The sequence below is a fragment of the Euwallacea fornicatus genome, chromosome 23, assembly GCF_040115645.1.
Source record: "Euwallacea fornicatus isolate EFF26 chromosome 23, ASM4011564v1, whole genome shotgun sequence".
In the NCBI taxonomy this organism is placed as follows: Eukaryota; Metazoa; Arthropoda; class Insecta; order Coleoptera; family Curculionidae; genus Euwallacea; species Euwallacea fornicatus.
This window is the reverse complement of record NC_089563.1, coordinates 2,529,965-2,548,823: the sequence shown is the minus strand read 5'-3', so window position 1 is coordinate 2,548,823 and position 18,859 is coordinate 2,529,965. Positions and strand designations below refer to the sequence as shown.

Below are 18,859 nucleotides of genomic sequence, written 5' to 3'. Positions count from 1 at the left end.
TTATTATTACGGAGTTAAAAGGCACAGTATATCTAATCGTTAGACAATACTAATGTTAAAGCCATGTAATGTGGTCTAGACAATTTTCCGTCACCATAAAATCAAGAACTCAAAGATTAAATACCTCTAAGTCCATATTGAATGACTTTAACATTACCATAGCATAACATTAAGAAACTATGATGTCCTTACATTTATTTCAGTTACCTCAACAAACAAGTTGAGTGATTTAATTTACTCAAGTTTATCATTGTATCTTTCACTTTTAGTTGGTATTTTTAAATCTTAAAATTTTGGTGATTTTATATTTTTAGAGGAAGAATTTAACTCTATCTCAATAAAATTTTTCTTCACCATAATATCAAGAATATACTAAAATGGATTAATTATTCTAATTTGTTTAAAATTGTTTATACACGTATTTTACTTTGTGTTTTATTTTGCGTCTATAAAAGCATATTGTTCATACAATTCTGAATGTCCATAACTAATACAAAAAAAAGGTAACCGATTGCCTCATTGAACTATTGTTCTTAACGCACAGATTACTCATATCCAATTCCCCTATCCGAAGAAAATCCAAAGAAAATAAATTAAGATATCATAAATTCAAATATTTAAACAGCGTCGAAACAAGAAAATCGATTTTCCGGAAAGCATGCGCCTATCCGAATTCGTTTTCCCAGAACCTCCTTACCATCGCCAGTAGGTTCGGGGAAACATATTGCACAAATCCCAGCACAATTTCGGATTTTCCTTAACAAATAATAGTTTAAATTTTACTATCAGCCTCGGGTAAATATTTTTTTTTAGTTCACAGTCAATTAATTTTTTGGGTAAGCAGATGGTGTAGTAATCGTTCCACCTCATACTATACATATTTTATCTTTCCATATAAGTAGTTTTAGTGGACAGTCTTTAACATGCCTGGCTCCAGAAAAATAATCCTAAAACACGTCATGTCTGGAATTTGCACCAAAATGAATCGCTCAAAGCAGCTGCCTTCCGACATAATGGACACTCCCCTGAATCGTTGTTTGAACACTTTTGACATCACCCTACTCGGTAAGTCACGAATTTTCCAAAATTTAAATTTCACCCATTTTCCTCTTTAGGAGTTGGTCACATGGTAGGAGCAGGTATCTACGTTCTCACAGGGACAGTGGCAAAGGATATTGCAGGTCCAGGAATAATCCTGTCCTTCCTCTTAGCAGGACTGGCCTGCCTCCTTTCAGCTCTCTGCTACGCAGAATTCGGAACCCGGGTACCGAAAGCCGGATCGGCTTACGTTTACACTTATATTAGCATCGGAGAGTTTTGGGCTTTTGTTATTGGTTGGAACATTCTTTTAGAGCACATGATTGGTAAAGAAAGCTGCTTCCATCAACGGTCCAACGACGAGAGATTTTTGGTTTCAGGTGCAGCTTCAGTTGCTAGGGCATGGAGTGGCTATGTAGATTCCCTTTTCGGGGGTATAATCAGCAACACCACTATAAGTATAACTGGGGAAATGCACGAAGAGTTATTGGGGAAATATCCGGATTTTTTGGCCTTTTCTGTATGTTTGGTTTATGCCCTTCTTTTAGGTACCTACATGTAACTGAAAAAATACATCTGATTGAAATATGTAATTTTTAGGTATAGGCGTAAAAGGTTCGGCGATGGTTAACAGTTTCTTAACAATAATAAATTTATCGGTCATGGGTATTGTGGTCGTAATGGGTTTTTATTATGCCGACGAGGAAAACTGGTCTAAAGGGGACGGATTTTTGCCCTATAAGTTCGGAGGGGTCGTGGCAGGTAATTAAAATATTATAATCAGTTTTACTAATTCGAGAATTAATCATGGTTTGATTAAACTTATCAAATATTTCTTGATAAAGGTGCTGCTACGTGTTTCTATGCATTTGTGGGCTTTGATAGTATAGCAACTTCCGGAGAAGAGGCTAAGAATCCTTCATTTTCCATCCCAATGGCGACGGTTATCTCCATGGGAATTGTCACTCTTGGATATATTTTAGTTAGCGCCTCTTTGACTCTTCTAGTACCTTATTACGAAATCAATCCAAGGTTAGTTACAATATGGAGACAAGTGTAAAAGAAGCGCCAGAAAAAGGGAATTTCCTCAATTGCTGAAGACTACAAAGAACACTGTAATACTATGTTACCAGACCAATATTTTTTATTATCGAGGATTCCAAACATACATAGAAATATCTCGTTACTTCCCTTTTATATTTTGATTTTTAGTGCTGCTTTGCCCGACGCTTTTTCAAATGTCGGACAACAATGGATAAAGTACGTGGTATCCCTAGGCGCCATATGTGGAATGACAACCACCCTCTTTGGGTCTCTCTTTTCGTTGCCGAGATGTATGTACGCTATGGCAGTAGATGGTCTTCTTTTTGGTTTTCTTGGTAATCCATTCTATTTCAACTACCTCGCAACCATAGACAATTTTACAGGAAATATCAACAGCAAGACTCAGCTACCGCTAGTAAACTTGGTCATATCAGGAGTGACCTCAGCTCTAATAGCTCTGCTTTTCGATTTGGAAAAATTGGTTGAATTTATGTCTATAGGCACGCTTTTGGCTTACACCATTGTAAGTGCGAGTGTCATTATTCTGCGATACAGGTAAAGCAGTTAAGGTTTATTTAGAGCGAGTGGTAAAAGAAGTTGGATTTCTAGGCCAAGTTTTGAAACCACTGCCTGCAAACCAGTGTCAACACCAGGTTCCGAAATATCAGCCTCAACGTCTGAACTTACAACACCAGCTTCGGAAATCGTCAACTTAACTGGGGCTTTAAGGGTTCAATACAGTTGGTAAGTTCACGTACTGAACATTACCTAGACATCTTTAAACCATACTTTTTAGGTTGGGACCAATCTTCGGTAACTGCGAACCTGGCAGTGTAGTCACAGGATCTGTCTTCATTTTTACAACATTTAGTTGCGCCCTATGCACCCTTTTCCAAATGGCAACCTGGGAGTTAGAGAGTATAATTTGGTGGACTGTCGTTTTGGCCACTTTCTTTATACTAATTTTGGTCGGATGTGAGTTATTGCTCACAACTGAAATTAATTTATTTCCAATTAATTCATTTTAGGTTTGGTGGTAATTTGCGCCCACCATCAGAACACTGCCAACCTTCGCTTCAAAGTCCCGTTAGTCCCATTTGTCCCAGCTCTGAGTATCCTTTTCAATATTGAGTTTATGGTCCATTTGAATATATTAACATGGTTGCGATTTTTTGTTTGGATGATAATTGGTAAAAACCGCAAATTATATATTTCCGAACTTGACTTAAGCATGTCCACATTTCAGGTATGTTGGTATATTTCCTTTATGGTATTCACCACAGTAAAGAGGGAGAAGGTAACTCCTCTTATTCCATTTTAATGACGTCTTCGGAGGCTGTTAAGGAGAAATGGGGGTCTACCACGAAGACTAACCTGAAAGCGGTCCTAACGCAGAGAAAAGCGACTTCAGTGGATAAAAGTGCAATTATCGACGATGACGATGATAGTACTGATTAGATCTACTAGTAGAGTTAAATATCCCTTAGGGATATCTACATGATAACATCATAAATATACGTCAAAGGTGTTTGGTACAAAATTAGAAGAAATGTTAAAAAAAAATTATTTAATGTAAATAATATTTGTTGACGAGAATTACATAATTATATATATAACACTGCTAAGAATCAACAGTTATATGATAATTATTATAAATATGTATATTAGTTAGGAAGTATGGAGAAATAAAGATATTGAGAATAAAGTCTATAAGTATGAATAAATTGTATTCGCCAAGATATCAAGAAATTTTCTTTCATTCTTGACAACTGGTGGATATAAACCGAATGTCAGATAAAGTAAGAGACTCAAAAAATTTGGCTTAATTTGGTCAATTATATCTTTGACATTTCTTTATCGATTTTGGCTTTCGGCCAAACGTGTATTATGCATGATTGTCGCTAGGTTATTGGTAATTCTTTCCTTGCTGCACCCGGAGCGGATTATTAGTCATGAAACAATTCAAATCTTGAAATTACTCGAATTTTTTTTAACATTAGGTGGATTGTTGGTTCTGTACCTTAGAACTACCGCCGTTTCATGGCATTTCGTTAACCTTTTCAAATATGCCCTGTTTTTGGTCAAACCTCATCAAAACCGCAACAAGCAGTATTTTTAATTAAAAAAAAAATGGTTAACCCTAGCGGCACGTAGTTAAAGTGATTTTGACAAAAATCCTCCAAATGGAAGTTATACATAATATGTTGTCGTGTCTATATCCAATATAATGGATTTTCCCCTCGAACCTTAACGAATTACATCTATAGAACCTCTCAATCGATGATAATATTTTTTTACCAAACTCGTCAACTAGCTAATTAAATGCAACTAAACCGCCATTCTTCGGAATACATTTCCGGCTAGTCCGGAGCTGACCAAAAAACGATTATCGTCATTACCATGTTAAACTCCTTTTTAACAGTAATTATTATTTTCTACATTTGTAAGATGTCCCTAAGATAGCTCCAACTGAATGGTTGCTAAACCTCGAGTCAGTTAACGCAAAATTGCCTCCTCGCCCCTGAATACTTCCGTAATTTATTACTGCTAAAAGACATTGAGAACTCGAAGTAGGTAATTTCCAAGTACTACGTCAAAACACCTCAATCTAGACTTATATCAATCATTGAAGATCAACATCCGAACATAAAATCACTGTCAGATCAACGTCTGACCCTAAGCTTGGCAATTATGATTCGAATCTAATAAGATTCCGTCGCCCATAGACAAATTCGCACGACTGTTACGTCGAGGATGAATGCTAATTATTGTTTCTTATTTATTTACCAGCAAAATCTACCTTGAGGTAAAATATGATGTATGAACGTAGTTTAACAGAGTAATAGTTGCAATTAAGTTTCAGCCATCTATAAAGAGGTTGCCTAAAGAGAACAGTGCAGGACCGACAGATATTACCAGAAGAGTACCTAGAAATGATACACTCGTATGATTGATGAATTTGTAGATAGGTGTTTTAACACTCTTTAGATTTTTGGTTCTGGCGATGATTTCTAACGTTGCAACGGCTCGCTCCTGTATAATTAAAAAAAAAAAAAAAAATGATCATCAAGGTCCTACGAGATGACTTAATGTATATTAAACCAGATTAAATATTATGTAGATACGTGGGTCTAAACACTAATAATTGACATCAGGAGGTAATTGACCATCGCTCGGCCGCAGATATCTGATTTGAATAAATTCTTTCATAATTCAGTTTACCGAGTGGTTTAGCATGAATTAAATGCCAATCCACGACCACTACTATCATGGCCTTATCAATATTCTATTTTAATTGGTTCAGGAATAATTAAGCGGCATTGCATTTCTTGTAAAATCCTGATTGAAGTCAAATAATTACTTATAGTAGAGTTCTTTGCATAAATATGCGTTTGCCATGAACTGACCTCAGTGAGAGCTTGCACAGGAAAAATCGCTATTTTTACGGTTATATCACTTGTTAGCCACCACATACCATGGCCTGAAGTTATTTTTCACTGCCATCTACTCTGTATCACATAGCTACTTCTGTTTCTTGCATGAATTGAGAAGGTGGAAGCTACGGTGTTGGTCTTGCCAAGTGGTAAAGTAGGCCCTCGATGCAGTTACACGTACGTTATATCTTTTGCCTTCGTTAACGCAGCTATGCCAGAAAAGGATGGCTACTCGATACGTAGTACGTTATCTTTGAGCATAGATGAACGCAAAAATAGCGACAGCAAACGGGGGTTCTAAGAGGCAAAATTAGAAATTTGTGCTTGTTCGTGCATTCATTGTTATTGCGCATGTACAAACGGGATATAAAAAATAATTCGCAAAAGGGATTTATCGAACTATTTAAACTTGAGCACTGATTTCCGCACGTGCAAATGGACCGAGATGGTCAAGAAGCCGTTAGATCATCGAAACTGATCCGGTTGAAGGTATCTGATTCTCGAAAATCTCGCAATACAACCATACTACCAGCGACGGATCTCTGAAACGTCTTCCCTTCTCAAGGTCTGTTCTGCCACACTCTGGTGGCGATAGTCTTGAGAGACATCAATAACCAAGACTTTCAGACTCCGTTAGTCGCATACGAGGTGTTTTACCCACGCAAAAAATTGAGAATCTATAGTGGTGACGTCTATCCAACTCTGGCTCGACACCAACGCTCTTAGACGTACCCCTCGGCGTTTTAATTTATAAATAAATCCCCCATTTATCTCTTCAGATAACGACCATTTCCGTTCACATCAACCATCAGCAAAAACTTAATGTCATCTTCATTTCACCATTACACGAAGCGAAATTACGGGTTGCAAATACGGCTAAGAACACACTTGGCCGTTCCAAATGCATAATCTCGTCTGTAAATGGTTCTCCTGTGCCCGGATTCTTCAGCCTGTATAATCATTATGGTGCTTAAATTTAGATTCTGAGGAGAAAAAGTCCGTAGAAGGCAAATTATAAATATTCAGCAGCTTCTTGTCTTCTATAGCGACTAATTTTAGTTTGCCGGTATTTCCGTATAATACGTTCATGAGCTATTAGGCGCACCTTTACCTAGATTATCGATGATAAGCTCAAGACCAAGATTCGTCCCAATGGCGCCTCTGAAGACTTTGATGTCTCTACAATGTATAGTTCCTATCTTGAAACGTGCCATTATCATTTCGCCATGGAGCTCCGCTTTTATTAGCTTTTTAGCTTTAATGGTGCCCACATTTTCTCGTGGTTCTGGCGCCGTAACCCACTGGGTTTGACAGTTACTCAGACCGAATCAGATATTTTTTTAATTGCGGCGCTTCGAGGAATAATTTATATCAATTTGCTTTGCTTAATGAAACCGTAATTACCGATCCTAAGTGCCGGTGTAAGCTCTTTCGGTGTCACTCACTCGGTGCTGGTTTACTTTGAATAATGATTCTGATCAGAATTGAATTGAATACTTTCGAAAATGCAGTTGAAGGGGCACATTCGGATCGTCCTCGTGTTAACGACGAAACTTTTACAATGATACTCTCAGAGGTAAAAGCTATAGGAAAAACGGTAGCTGCTTGGACCAACGGTTGGGAGGTCATTGTCACGCCCGGAGGCTTAAAAAACGGCTCTTATCATTTGCAAGGCGAAGACGCGGGGTCTTTTGAAAATTTTTGGGAACGTTTTAGACACGTCACAGGCGGGAAAATCGGTTTCTGCCCAATTCGGCGCGTGCCGCTACGATTTCACAGTTTTCCATTTACGATTTCATTCATTTGTAAATTTCGCATTTCAACAATGGTCTCCAGTTCTCACGTTAAACCGATTATGGGCAAACGACAGAGGTAATTTGCACTAGCGACACCATCGCAATAATTTGCACTAGTGCAATTATCGCTATAATTTCACTTTCGTCTCTTAAAACCTTTCATTATGTACTTATTGCATAAATAATAATTAAGTTTTGGCTGAACGAGCCTGAAATTTTTATGTCTTTTTTTTTTATTAATTATAAGTTTCCTTCGAGTGCCTGGTTGATCTAATTTTAATAGTTACTGAGTTATAACGATTTTTAGTAATACAGAGCGGCTCAGGCTTGAAGGCGCCAATTTTAACCACGTATCCAGCGTTTGCAAACAACCTTAATTTGATATATGAACTACATTCCGAAAACGCTTCATGCAAAGACTGCTTAAGTTCCTTAACATGGGCTGAGACCTTTTTTACAAACTTCCCATAAATACCGTATTGGTACTTTTTTACCAGCACACAGTGCGTCACTGAAAAAACTGAAGAGCTTTTTTCTTCGCAATAACGAACAGGGAATGTAATTTTTATTTTCAGAAGAGCCAGGGGCGTATCATTTTGTCCTTTAAAAGTCTTCAGTAACCTGCCGGTGTGCGCGCCAAGGGAGTTACGCATTTGTTGCAAAATATGCGCTTTTCCTAGTTATTTACACCCATAAATGTTCAGTGGAATATCTCAAGGCATTTTGGAGAAATTTATTCCTGCATTATCTTAAATTAAACTTGCGCAGGAGTGGTAGCAGAGCGGCTAATCTGGGAGCGAATATTCCGCATTTCCTGAAGAACGCATTTTTGGATAATGATTTGGAGAGCCAATTAAGATGATTTTCGGATTTAGAAGACGCGATTAAAATTAGTACGCCGAAACGTGAAATAACCCGTACAATATCATTCCTGTATTGTGTGTGCATGTGCCAGAGTCAGGGTTTTTTCGCAACTAGAAAAATCTTCCACAGGTAGCTGATCCGATGTTCTGACTGCTGGATAGTGTGGGATTCCCGCAAGCGTGTTTCCACTAAAAATCTCGGAATCGAAAGAACCCTTCTCTGACCCGGAACTGTCCCTGAGGGACCTACGTATTTCCCGTGTCGGAAAAGACCTTTTTGCAGGTCTTCTGCTAGATGGATCTTCTTGACCGTTTATGGCCTTTTCCTGACGTATGCTTTGCCAGAGGGGCGATTTTTTGCAGCGGTGCAGCAAGTTGGTCTTCGCGTTACGTTGGCGTGCAATTTTCTTTTACGGAACCTTAACCTGTAAACGCCTAGTCCAGGAAATATTATTTCTCGGGCAGTGAAGGAACGGGCCCATTGGTCGCAACTCGGTTTGCGACGCGTTGCTAGAGTTCCATATCACCACTTGTTACACTGCATCAATAACACGCGCTGACCATAGGGCAATCAGATAAATAAATCAGGAAATTATAATTGTAATAAACAATATAATTGTAAGATTACCTAAAACGCAAATTGCAACGCAAACATTTACCACAGCGCGATAGTTTCATCATTAATTCAGATTATTCATACCTAAACAATAAGGTGTTATTAAATTTTGTGGTGTAAGTTAACAAGAAACCATTTCGCCTCGCGATAAAGCAAATTGAATTATGTATTACTTGGACTATAATTAGGTATGATAATACCGGAGATACTCATGTTACTTAATAACTAGAATATTGGCACGATTTATCGGACGGAATATTGCTCGAAAGAAATGATAGTTAAGTATTAGAAAACGCCATTAATATAAAATATTTAGCACCGTTCCTCTGCCGGAACGTCATCAATAAGAACCTCGTCGAAGTCCTCAAAGGATGAAATTTTGTCCTTTCTCCTCTGATAATCCGCACCATAGTGTTTGACCAGTAAAGTTTTGGCCTTGCACTGAAAACGTCACACTGGATTAAGGAGAACGCACCATCAACCTGGTTTCGTACCTTTTTTCCTCCCACCTCTTCAATGTCGTAGCCCTTAAAGAAAGCCACAGTTCCCAATGCTCGCACCGAGTGAAGCCTCTTTTGGGGTTGCACCTCTAAAAGCCTGAGCAGAAGATCCTTGGAGGAGATGCCCAGAAAAACCCCCTCGGGCAGGATCACTTTGCTGGGAGTGGCTTCGCGAGGGTGCAAGTCCAAGGCAACCTTCTGAAGAAATAAAATTAGAGATTCAATTTTATGGCATTTATTACCAGAGTCATTCTCCTGCTTTATTATGTTAATAAGTACTACCTGGTAAATAAAAATAAACCAGTATCGTCGTATTAATAGACCAAAGCACCGTAGCAAAAGATCCTGATCCCATCTGAAGATAGAAATTATTAGCATTTCGAGTTGATCTCGTCGTTAGCTGACAGAGTGGGTAATCAAGTTGATGTGCACACAAATCGGCCATTTTTATGTCTACGATTGCGAAACTATTTATAAGTAGCCATTTCCTTTGAGAAGACCGAGTTTTTCTCCTCCGGAGCGAAGGCCCCTCGGTCGTAAAAGCTCGTCTCATAGAGAACGCACTTTATAGTCCCATCAACCCATTTTAGATGCCGCTTTTGAATTATTAATAGTTTCTTGTGCCATGGGACAATGGGCAAGTCGTGAAAAAACTCACTTCACCATAATAGTAAATCGTACCAGACCAAACGCCATTGTTTGTCGGGTTTAAGAATTCAGACGCATTGCTATGATTTCACGCTCGAGCCTCAGAATTTGCAAACTTTTATAGGAAAGTCGCACTTCAGTCCGTTTTGAAAAATACAGGGTGACGCGTAAGAGAGTTGGAACCCCTTTCGGTATTACGAATTTTGGTTCTTCAAAATTTTCCTGTTTCCTAATGAGGTCCCCAGTTTGAAATTGGCCGAGAACGGAGAACGAGTTAAATGATCGACCGAGAGAAACTCAGAACAAGAGCTCACAAGATGACCGAATATTTACAGCGCATACGCCGCACGAACTTGACCAGATCCGCGCAGATGTTGTCAAAATGGGAAAAATGCAACATTCTTTTTTTTAGTCATGATGCGCAGGCGTCTAGGTTTCTGATATTTGGAAAATCAACTTCGGCAAGTCCTGGAAATTGCCAATTTTTAGCGTTTTCGAATACTACGTAACTCAGTAGCGTAACCTACATCTGGGATTTTAATTTGACGTTAATTTTCGAAAGAACTAGCAACCCATTCTTTTTCTTCATTCCGACCCTCTAACTAATGTTGCTTGACTCACCTCTGCTCTCTGAAAAGATGGTTCTTAAGTTCCAAACATTGCGGAAGAATCTTCTGGAGTTTTATACAACACTTGAACCATCACTAACATAATTTGCAGATTTGTTGAACAAATTTATAAAAAAACTGTCAAAGTCACAAACTCATTTAATAATGGGAACAATACAACTTTCATTTATTTCAAAGTGCGATGTTGCCACACGGGAGAGAATCGTTTAGCTTTCAGGATTTTATGTTGCTCAAATTTTTACCTGAAATTCTATGGAAGAATTGCACGAGAGCACACACGGGACGCGTATAAAAGTTCTGGAAGGCCCTAAGTGTTCAATAATATACAGAAAAAAACATTTTTGGATAAATTACTTTTTGGCCGTCGAAATATGACGAAACTGAAAATCCGGGTTTTGGATAAATTTGTTTGATTGAGGCTCTAAATCTTTTTAGAGGAAGAAGGGGATGGTTGTATCTGAGACAATCCCTATGATGTGTCGCTTTGAAATATACAGGGCGATTTAGAAAACAAAAAGGGTCCGTGTCATTTTAACCCACCAAAAATCAATGGTTTCTTCTTTTAAAAAATGTGTTCTTTCATATTGTAGTATGTGACGCTTTACACAAAATTGCGGTTTTTTTCATTATTTTCGATTCAAGTGTCTACAAGCTTTCAGAACCGTGAAGTGCATAAGATACACTGCGTGGGGTACAATAAAACAAGAAAAACAGCTAAAATGCATATTCTGGATTTGGCTAGGCTTAGTTTAGGTTTCATTATACCATTTATTACATTTTTGGACTGTTTTCTTTCCAAAAGCCAGTACTTTATTCACTTCACGGTCTCGAGAGCTTGCAGGTGCTTAGATGGAAAATAAATTAGAAATTTTCACTTTTTCGTGAAGAAACACGCATTACAACATTAAAGAAGTAATTTTTCCAAACAAGAAATGTTTCACTTTTGGTGGGTTAAAGTGACAAACGACCGTTAAAGCCCTTTTGGATAACAAAACTTCTAGTTTGTAACAAGTTCTTTCCGGCTCGAAATCTAAAAAACGGTTATGGAAAAGTATTGGAATGGACCTAATCCTCGTGATACGGAGTTTTGAAATGTGCCAAAATACATGGGGTAATCTGCAAGAAGAATAGTTCCCGGCTCTCGAAGTGGATCTCAAAATCCATAGAAGATTTGAAAGTTGAAAGGGAAACTGCAGTTTCTGCCTCATCACCCTGCGATTGCCCCTGACCGCTTTCTTAACTGCCTCAAAACAAGGTTGATAATGTGAAGAATAGGCGAAATTATACAACGCAATTTTCAAATCACGTGCATCTGCACCAAGGCCAGATTCATATTCTCGAGCACCACAACAAGATTGAGTGGGTAAGTATCATCAACGACCGCAAATTAATGGGAAATATTATGGATTCAATTGCGTGTACGTTCTAGTAAAGAAATTTCCCGTATTTTTGACCGACGGAGACTGAATCATTCAAAAATCCTGGAAACGAGGTCGTAAAATTCGCAACCGCTCTAAAAGCAAATGACCTCATTTTGGCTCTCGTAGATTGGCCGCCATTAAAAAATTGACTTCAAAGATGCAATCTTCTTCAAAGCGCCCTACTTTCTACAGTCTTCTACGTTTCATATGGGCCCATGTCCCCCCAATTTGAAGTAATAAAATCCTAACCCAGTGTATGAACGAATTTTTATCCAGTTGTTGACCTCGGTGTCATCACTTTTGTACCGTCCAAATTAAGGAACAAATCGTTCTCAGGCATCAATACGAATTCATTTCGGACATCCTTTCATGACCGTCATTCGTATACATAGGAAATCTTGTTAATTGAATAAGCACTCTACATACCTCTCGATTGGACTAAATAGGATGATTATTTCTTTGGACGAAGAAACATCGATTCTGGAAAGAAGCCAAGAAACAGTTTGTCCTTGTTCCGTACGTGCACTAATGAAACCAAGTCGTAAAATGTCAGATCGACTAACGTTTCCTTATTGATATTACTTGCATGGGTTCATTAACAAGTAATAAAACGAGCGGTATTTGCATGCTGCTAATGTTGCTTTGAATGCACCACACTCCACGGAAAGGCGTGAACCGCAGGACAGTAATCGAATAGATAATTAATTGTAATTAAACTTTTGTTATGTAGGAAGGTTAACTTGGGTTGCTGGGATTGTGGTGAAAGATGCACGTTTGCAGGTTTCATTGCAATCCAGTGCTGCGACAGTATCGTTCCTAGATGTAGAATATACAGGGTGTTTCGGTTTTAACTCGCGCAACTTCAATCGCCCATCGAACGCCCAAAAATGACGTCAGTTTGTCGTGTATGTTGTTCCGCAAGCGGTGGGGTGAAGAGCAACGGCAAATTTCTGACGTCAGATCTCGTATTCCGAAGGTTAATATTAGCAAATGTACGGGGTGTTAAAATTTAAATTCCACTTTTATTTTTCTCTCACATGGTCACGGTCTCCTGACCTGCGGTACTGGAATTTGGTATCTGGGGACTTTCGGATGTGGCAAACAAGCCGGCGCTGTCAGTTTCAGTACAGTCAATAGGGGGCACCGCTGGACGCCGTCCTGGCTAGCTAAAGCGGCGCTAATTTCCTTCGGTAAACCTATTGATAAAAAGTATTGTTCTATTTGATATTTTAGACGAAAATGGGACACCTGTGAATAGCCTCGCCCCGAGCCACGGCTCCCAATTAAAAAAATAATAATAATTTTAATGCGCGTTCTAAATTAATAATTAAAACGTAATGGTACCGACACTTTGTCGGAAATTTTAAAATAAAATAAACGTTTTGCCCTATTTGTTTAAAAGTACGGTTAAATCTTGAATATTTCCACGCCAAAAGTTGTTATTGTGTAGGCATCAAGTTAACATTAATGCATAAGCGAACTGAACGTGCATTAAAATTATTAAAATTTTTTTACCCAGAACCGGTGGGCCGGGTGGGAAAATTTCAATAGAAACTCTCTCTCCAGAATTGAACCAGGAATTCAAGGATAATTGTAATTTCCCGAAAAGCCGCTTTTCCTCAAAAAATACCTTCTAACATGGAAGGAGGCGCGCCACTGAGAGAGCTAAAACACATTTTTTCCCAGTAAAACATATGCGTCGTACATAGCCATCGACGCCTCCAAAATTTCGTTAAAGCCCTTGGCGAAGAAATTGAATATTTTCCATTCGTTCAATTAAATTTGGACACTCTGTATCTACTAGCGGAGGCCTTGTTGGACGTTGGTTTTACAGTAAATTGAGATTATTTTTGGACGTCCAATACGCTATTAAATTTACGCAGGTCAAAACTGACATATCATGTGTGTAAAAGCCTTAAAGTTAGCGATTTCGGTGCGAGTTATCGCTTCTTTAGGGACTAGTGGTGGGCTGATAAACCTGCAAGCATATCAAAAATATATGCCAGCAATTCTGTAAGAAGATTGCAGTAATTACGTACTTCCTGCCTATAAGCCTTGCCACCACACCTGATGGTAACCGAACTAAACATGATGTTTTCGTCCAGTTTAAGCACACAAACTAAGCCTTGAACTTTTTAGATACCCTGCAGATGGAAATTTTCTCTGGTCATTTGTTTATGGTATGTTTATGCATTACCATCGTAACCTTAATTCAATTTATGCCATTTGCACCTCCGCCGTTTCATGATGAGTAAGACGATAATACCAAAAGTAAAACCGTATTAAGTAATGGAGGATTACTGCTCTTTGAATCTGAGTGTAAATTTGACATTTACCTAGGTACGTAATAAGAGAAAAAAAGGGAAATGTTTCTCTCGAATAAATCATTCAGGATCGATAACAATGCAATACTGGACCAGAAGGGCGTGAACGAAGTGATTGGAAAGAGGAGCAGTGGCGTTACTTCGCGCCTTGAAAGGATGCAAATCCAGCATGGGGAAGTGAGAGGCCACCACGGAGGCCCTCTCGGTTACACAAAGGGCGAAAAGAAATACAACAGCACCGAAAGGACCCAAAGAGAAAGTAGATATTGTAAAAAAATAACGAAGAATGCGAAATCGACCAAGAGAAGATAAGTGGAGCACGTAGTAGCTCTTCGCAGTGTTCTCCGACCTTGGTAATGTATTCCTTAGGGAAAATTCTGGAATTGGAGAAGGTTCTTTGATCCCAAGGTGATTAGTGGGTTAGCGCTTCGGTGAATCCCACACTACCTGATCAACTGCGCATCAGGCCGATTGTCTTCAGAACATTTTTTTCGCGACAAAGAGAAGGGGCATAACACGTTCGTTTTCAGCAAAGTTACCAGAAGTATGCTGGATATTTCAGAAAATTGCTTTTTTTAGGCCAAATTTATGTTTCATTCCCGGCAATTTAGAAATTAAAAAAAAAAATTAAATTTTAAGTTTCAGACAGTTGACCCCCTACGGATCAACAATAGAAATAATATTCGTAACTAATTTTCAGGAGAAATTATCATTTATTTCAAAAGTTGGGAGTTTCTGGACCGAATCGCTCAAATTCAAAGGTTTGCCCGATACAGCCCTGATTTTTCAGAATTGCAATCACATTTTGCAAAAATATTTCCAAGCTTTGCACGTACACGAATACAAATTACGTCACACATTTTCAGGGGCAACTATATCTTAAAAGGGTAATGTTGGCCTGCGAATTATTCCTCAGTTAATCTGTTGCAGAAATCTGCACAGGACGACCCTGATTTCGACGAATCAGACCCATAAATTTTATAAAGGATTTTTTCCAGTGTTAGAAGTGCGCATTTCAAATTTTCCGAAGGAGTTTTGGAAAAACGCTAAAACAATCGATAAAACTAGTTTCCAGAGAAAATATTTTCAAAGTTGTCTCGGTTTGGAAGTCTGCCTAACACAATCTCGTTGAGTAATGGTGGAACTACCCGTTTAGGATTTTGCAAAGAATTTTTTAAACTTGGAAATTAGATTTTTAAAAAGCCGGTGTAACCAGCTTTCAGGGGGGACTTAAATTTATTTTTAGAGGCGAATTTCAACAATAAACATTTTGTTTAATTATGTCACTTTGAAAGTCAGCTTTATACAACTCAGTTTTTCCTGTATCGGAACTACCCATTTAATCTTTTAAACTTGAAAAATATGGCAAAATACTGAATTAGTTACGTTAGTTTCCAGGGGTGGCTTTAGCCGACTTTCCGTGGAAGATGTCGGAAAATAAATTTCTGTCAAGGTCGGTCCCTTTAAATGTCGGCTTAGTACGACCCGGCCCCAGGGTCGGAACCGTACGTTTTGCAAAATAATTTTAGGCCTTCTAAAACACGTTAAAAAATTCGCGTAAATAGTCTTCAGAAGCGGTTACGACTTCTTTTCAGTAAAAAAACTTGGACAGCAAATTTTCATTGAGGCGCGTCACTTGGAAACCGGCCCAGTACGTCCCTGAATTTCCAGTACTAGAGCTATACATTTCGGGTTTTGTGAAAGAGCCTTTTCTAAAGTTTGCCTTTAGGGGTGCAATCATGATTTAAAAATCGGTTCAACTTAATCAGAAGGGCACATGAATCATTCTACATTTATTTCATATTTACCGACTTTTGAGCCATGATCGTACGATTTGACCTTAAAAATCGAGATAATATACGATGTGGATATCCCAAAATTAGAAACAAACATTTTTAATTGGTCTCTAGGGGCCGCTATAATTATTTTTTCGCAGATGCTAATAACGAGCGTTTCTTTACGTATCATAAAGACCTAGTCCGGCTCTGAATATTGAAAGTTGTAATAAAAATTTTTAGACTTTTTGGCCTTTGCAAAAAATTACGAGATATAAATTTCAACGGGCGCATTCGAAATTGCCTCGTGAAAGCCGCTGACCGGTCGTTGAATTTTTGTGCAGTTAAATTGTGCCACAAAATTACTGTTTGAATTCTTGATGCATGTGCACTCCCATAATAATTTAATTACCCATATTATCTTTAAGGTTATTTTAAGCATTCTTCGAGGATGCACGAGGAATTTCTCACAATTTTTAGCAGTAAATCCTATATATAAACCGGGATTATCATGGTATAAAAACATCTAACTGATTTTACGATATTTTCAGTTGCTTAAGTGCCCTGTAAATTATCTCTGTTTAATTGCCAGCACGTTCGATGCAACTCTTCATTTTATGGGTGAATAAAGTTCGCAGATGGTACCATAAATTGGGCCAAGTTCTGCAGGAATGCAAGATTAGGTTTTAAAATGAAAAAAAAAAACTGAAAATTCGACGTGCTTAGGGCGAGCTCTTATCCTTGTTTCTTCTAATCTTTTTTGAGACAGAAACTGCACTCCCAATTCATTCGAAAACTCCGACGACGCCGCGAGAGTTGACGGGTCGTCGCGAGAGATTTCGAGACAAAAGAGAGAAGTGACAAATGACAAGTCAATCAAGACATTTGGAAAAAACCTTTCGGAGCTCGAAGTGAACTTCAAACGCCTGTGACAGTGCGACGTCTGCTGGAGGTTTATTTCCACTGATCACAATATCCGATATCAACCAACGATCAAGTAAAGAAATTTTCCTATTTACACCCAATTAAAGAACACAATTTGCTCGGTCATTAACCAATTATGATCAGGGTATGATCCTGTCATTCAGGAGTAGCCGACAAACGTGGGTAAAGCACAACCGCACGTTGCAACCTTCAAAAGTTCAAAACAATGGATTTAATGAATCAAGGACCAGCTTGCAGTTTTTGGAATTATAAAATTGACAAAAATTACTTCCGTTTGTCGTGATCTGGCCTCAACCTCTGGTATATCGATGAAGCTACAATTGGTATTAGAACCTCCCGTGCAAACACAATGAAAATGGCAATGGACGTAGACGTGTACTAGAATATTAACAGAGATCTCAGGCTAGATGCGTTTAATAAAATGGATATCCAGGCAGAATTTCAATTAACAAGCATAATTATTAATATAATTGAAAACGTTTTACATGAACGAAAAACATACGGATTTGCATCCTCTTAGGTGGAAATAACGATGTGGTAATTGCTGATGAGATACACCCAAGTAGAACACCTTATAATTAGAAAAAAATTATAGGTCACGGAACAATAAGAGATACAGAAATAAAGCTATTATTATAATTTATTCTCAATAAACTTCAACATGGAGGAAGAAGGATAATTGAATGCATAGTGGAGTGTGTAGGAACTACCTCATAAATCACGATCAATCTCGAGGAAGTGACACGACAATTTCAAGCTTCCTTATCAGAGATGATAGGAGGGTTAATGCAAGAAATGTTTCGCGAAACATTAAAAAATCATTGAGAAAAATCTTAAGAAAAAATTTAGTTTTGCGATGTCGGTCATAGCTTTAATGCCACTGCCAAGGACTTTAAAATAGCGCACCTAAGTGGAAATAATAATAATAAACACACAATAACCATTCACCTGCGTCTCATGCTTATACGTGAAAGCACAACTTAATTGGCCGCAAATAATGTTCGTTACGTCATGAGGTCGTTTTGGTATTGTCGTCGCGAATGAGCAATATGATTCATCCGTTTTGGATTCCACTTCGTTTACGTATAGAAAACGAAATAGAAAAACCACTTATTACCGCCAAAACATATTGTGCATGACTGAAAAATGTATTTTCCCGAGAATCGGAGGTAATTCTGGCGATTTGGCAACGCTGTAGTTACTTTGACAATTCTGCCAGTGTTTTGCCGTCACGAGAGCAGTTTTGAATCGTAAAAGGGACTCGGCGTTGACGTCCTCTCTTTCAATTTCTCCCCACGTATATACACGTGTACATACATGCTGAGAGGTTTTAGGGCGATATTAACGGTTGGAAAAGGGGCAGGAAACTACATCTCTATGCGTCAAAATCTCAAGCCAAATTGAGCAGGTCGCAATGGCGTCAACTTCTAATTTTTACGTTATCTATGAAATTTACTTGCAACAATTGTCAATTAAATTAAAAACCTTTTAGGTCTTGCAACATTGTATTAGTTCAACAGCTCATGACAAATAGCTATAGCTTTTCTTAAGCAAAAAGAACACTTCATGTTGCCAGTTTTCTTGCTTGATTGATTAACGATTTTAAATACACACGAATTTGAGGTTCACGAAATCCGCTATAACACCACTAGAAAATTAAGTTTTATTGTCTCTTTTCAACTTGCATTTTTCGGACTTTCTGTGTTTTTCCAATGTTTCTGAGCGTTGAGAAAAACGAAAAAAACTCGTTTCAAAATTATTTTGACAAGTTTGTCATTTTTATAGACGTTTCAAAACAAAGGAGCAGCTCTGCGTTGCCAGAGTGC

At 38.2% G+C, this 18,859-nt stretch overlaps 2 protein-coding genes across 4 annotated transcripts in view; one reads left to right on the top strand and one right to left on the bottom strand.

The window, feature by feature from the left end:
* The first annotated feature begins 673 nt into the window (after positions 1–673).
* On the top strand, positions 674–3,794 carry LOC136346434 (cationic amino acid transporter 4). 3 transcript variants are annotated; one of them, XM_066295569.1, is made up of 12 exons: positions 674–836; positions 900–1,065; positions 1,116–1,364; positions 1,419–1,586; positions 1,639–1,800; positions 1,884–2,070; positions 2,251–2,417; positions 2,466–2,637; positions 2,692–2,826; positions 2,879–3,057; positions 3,111–3,272; positions 3,329–3,794. In XM_066295569.1, exons 2-12 carry the CDS (start codon positions 924–926, stop codon positions 3,538–3,540), a joined length of 1,935 nt encoding a protein of 644 aa, XP_066151666.1. In that variant the 5' UTR covers positions 674–836; positions 900–923; the 3' UTR covers positions 3,541–3,794. The 3 variants fall into 3 exon arrangements, with proteins under 3 accessions (XP_066151666.1, XP_066151664.1, XP_066151667.1); XM_066295567.1 differs by having other exon boundaries at positions 675–836; positions 903–1,065; XM_066295570.1 differs by having other exon boundaries at positions 686–795; positions 909–1,065.
* Positions 3,795–8,767: 4,973 nt separating this feature from the next.
* S6KL (S6 Kinase Like) overlaps positions 8,768–18,859 on the bottom strand; it is a 35,488-nt gene continuing 25,396 nt past the window's right edge. The window contains exons 8-9 of the mRNA XM_066295674.1: positions 9,286–9,489; positions 8,768–9,232 (exon numbers count right to left, since the gene is read on the bottom strand). Of these exons, the coding sequence (XP_066151771.1) occupies positions 9,104–9,232; positions 9,286–9,489 (333 nt within the window). The 3' untranslated portion in view covers positions 8,768–9,103. The remainder of the gene's footprint in view (positions 9,233–9,285; positions 9,490–18,859) is intronic.

Excerpts from the sequence above, each read along its gene's own strand:
- LOC136346434 (XM_066295569.1), top strand. The coding sequence starts at position 924 with ATGCCTGGCTCCAGAAAAATAATCCTAAAACACGTCATGTCTGGAATT. Across the intron at positions 1,801-1,883 it reads GTTCGGAGGGGTCGTGGCAG|GTGCTGCTACGTGTTTCTAT; the intron begins GTAATTAAAATA and ends TTCTTGATAAAG. Across the intron at positions 2,071-2,250 it reads TATTACGAAATCAATCCAAG|TGCTGCTTTGCCCGACGCTT; the intron begins GTTAGTTACAAT and ends TTTGATTTTTAG.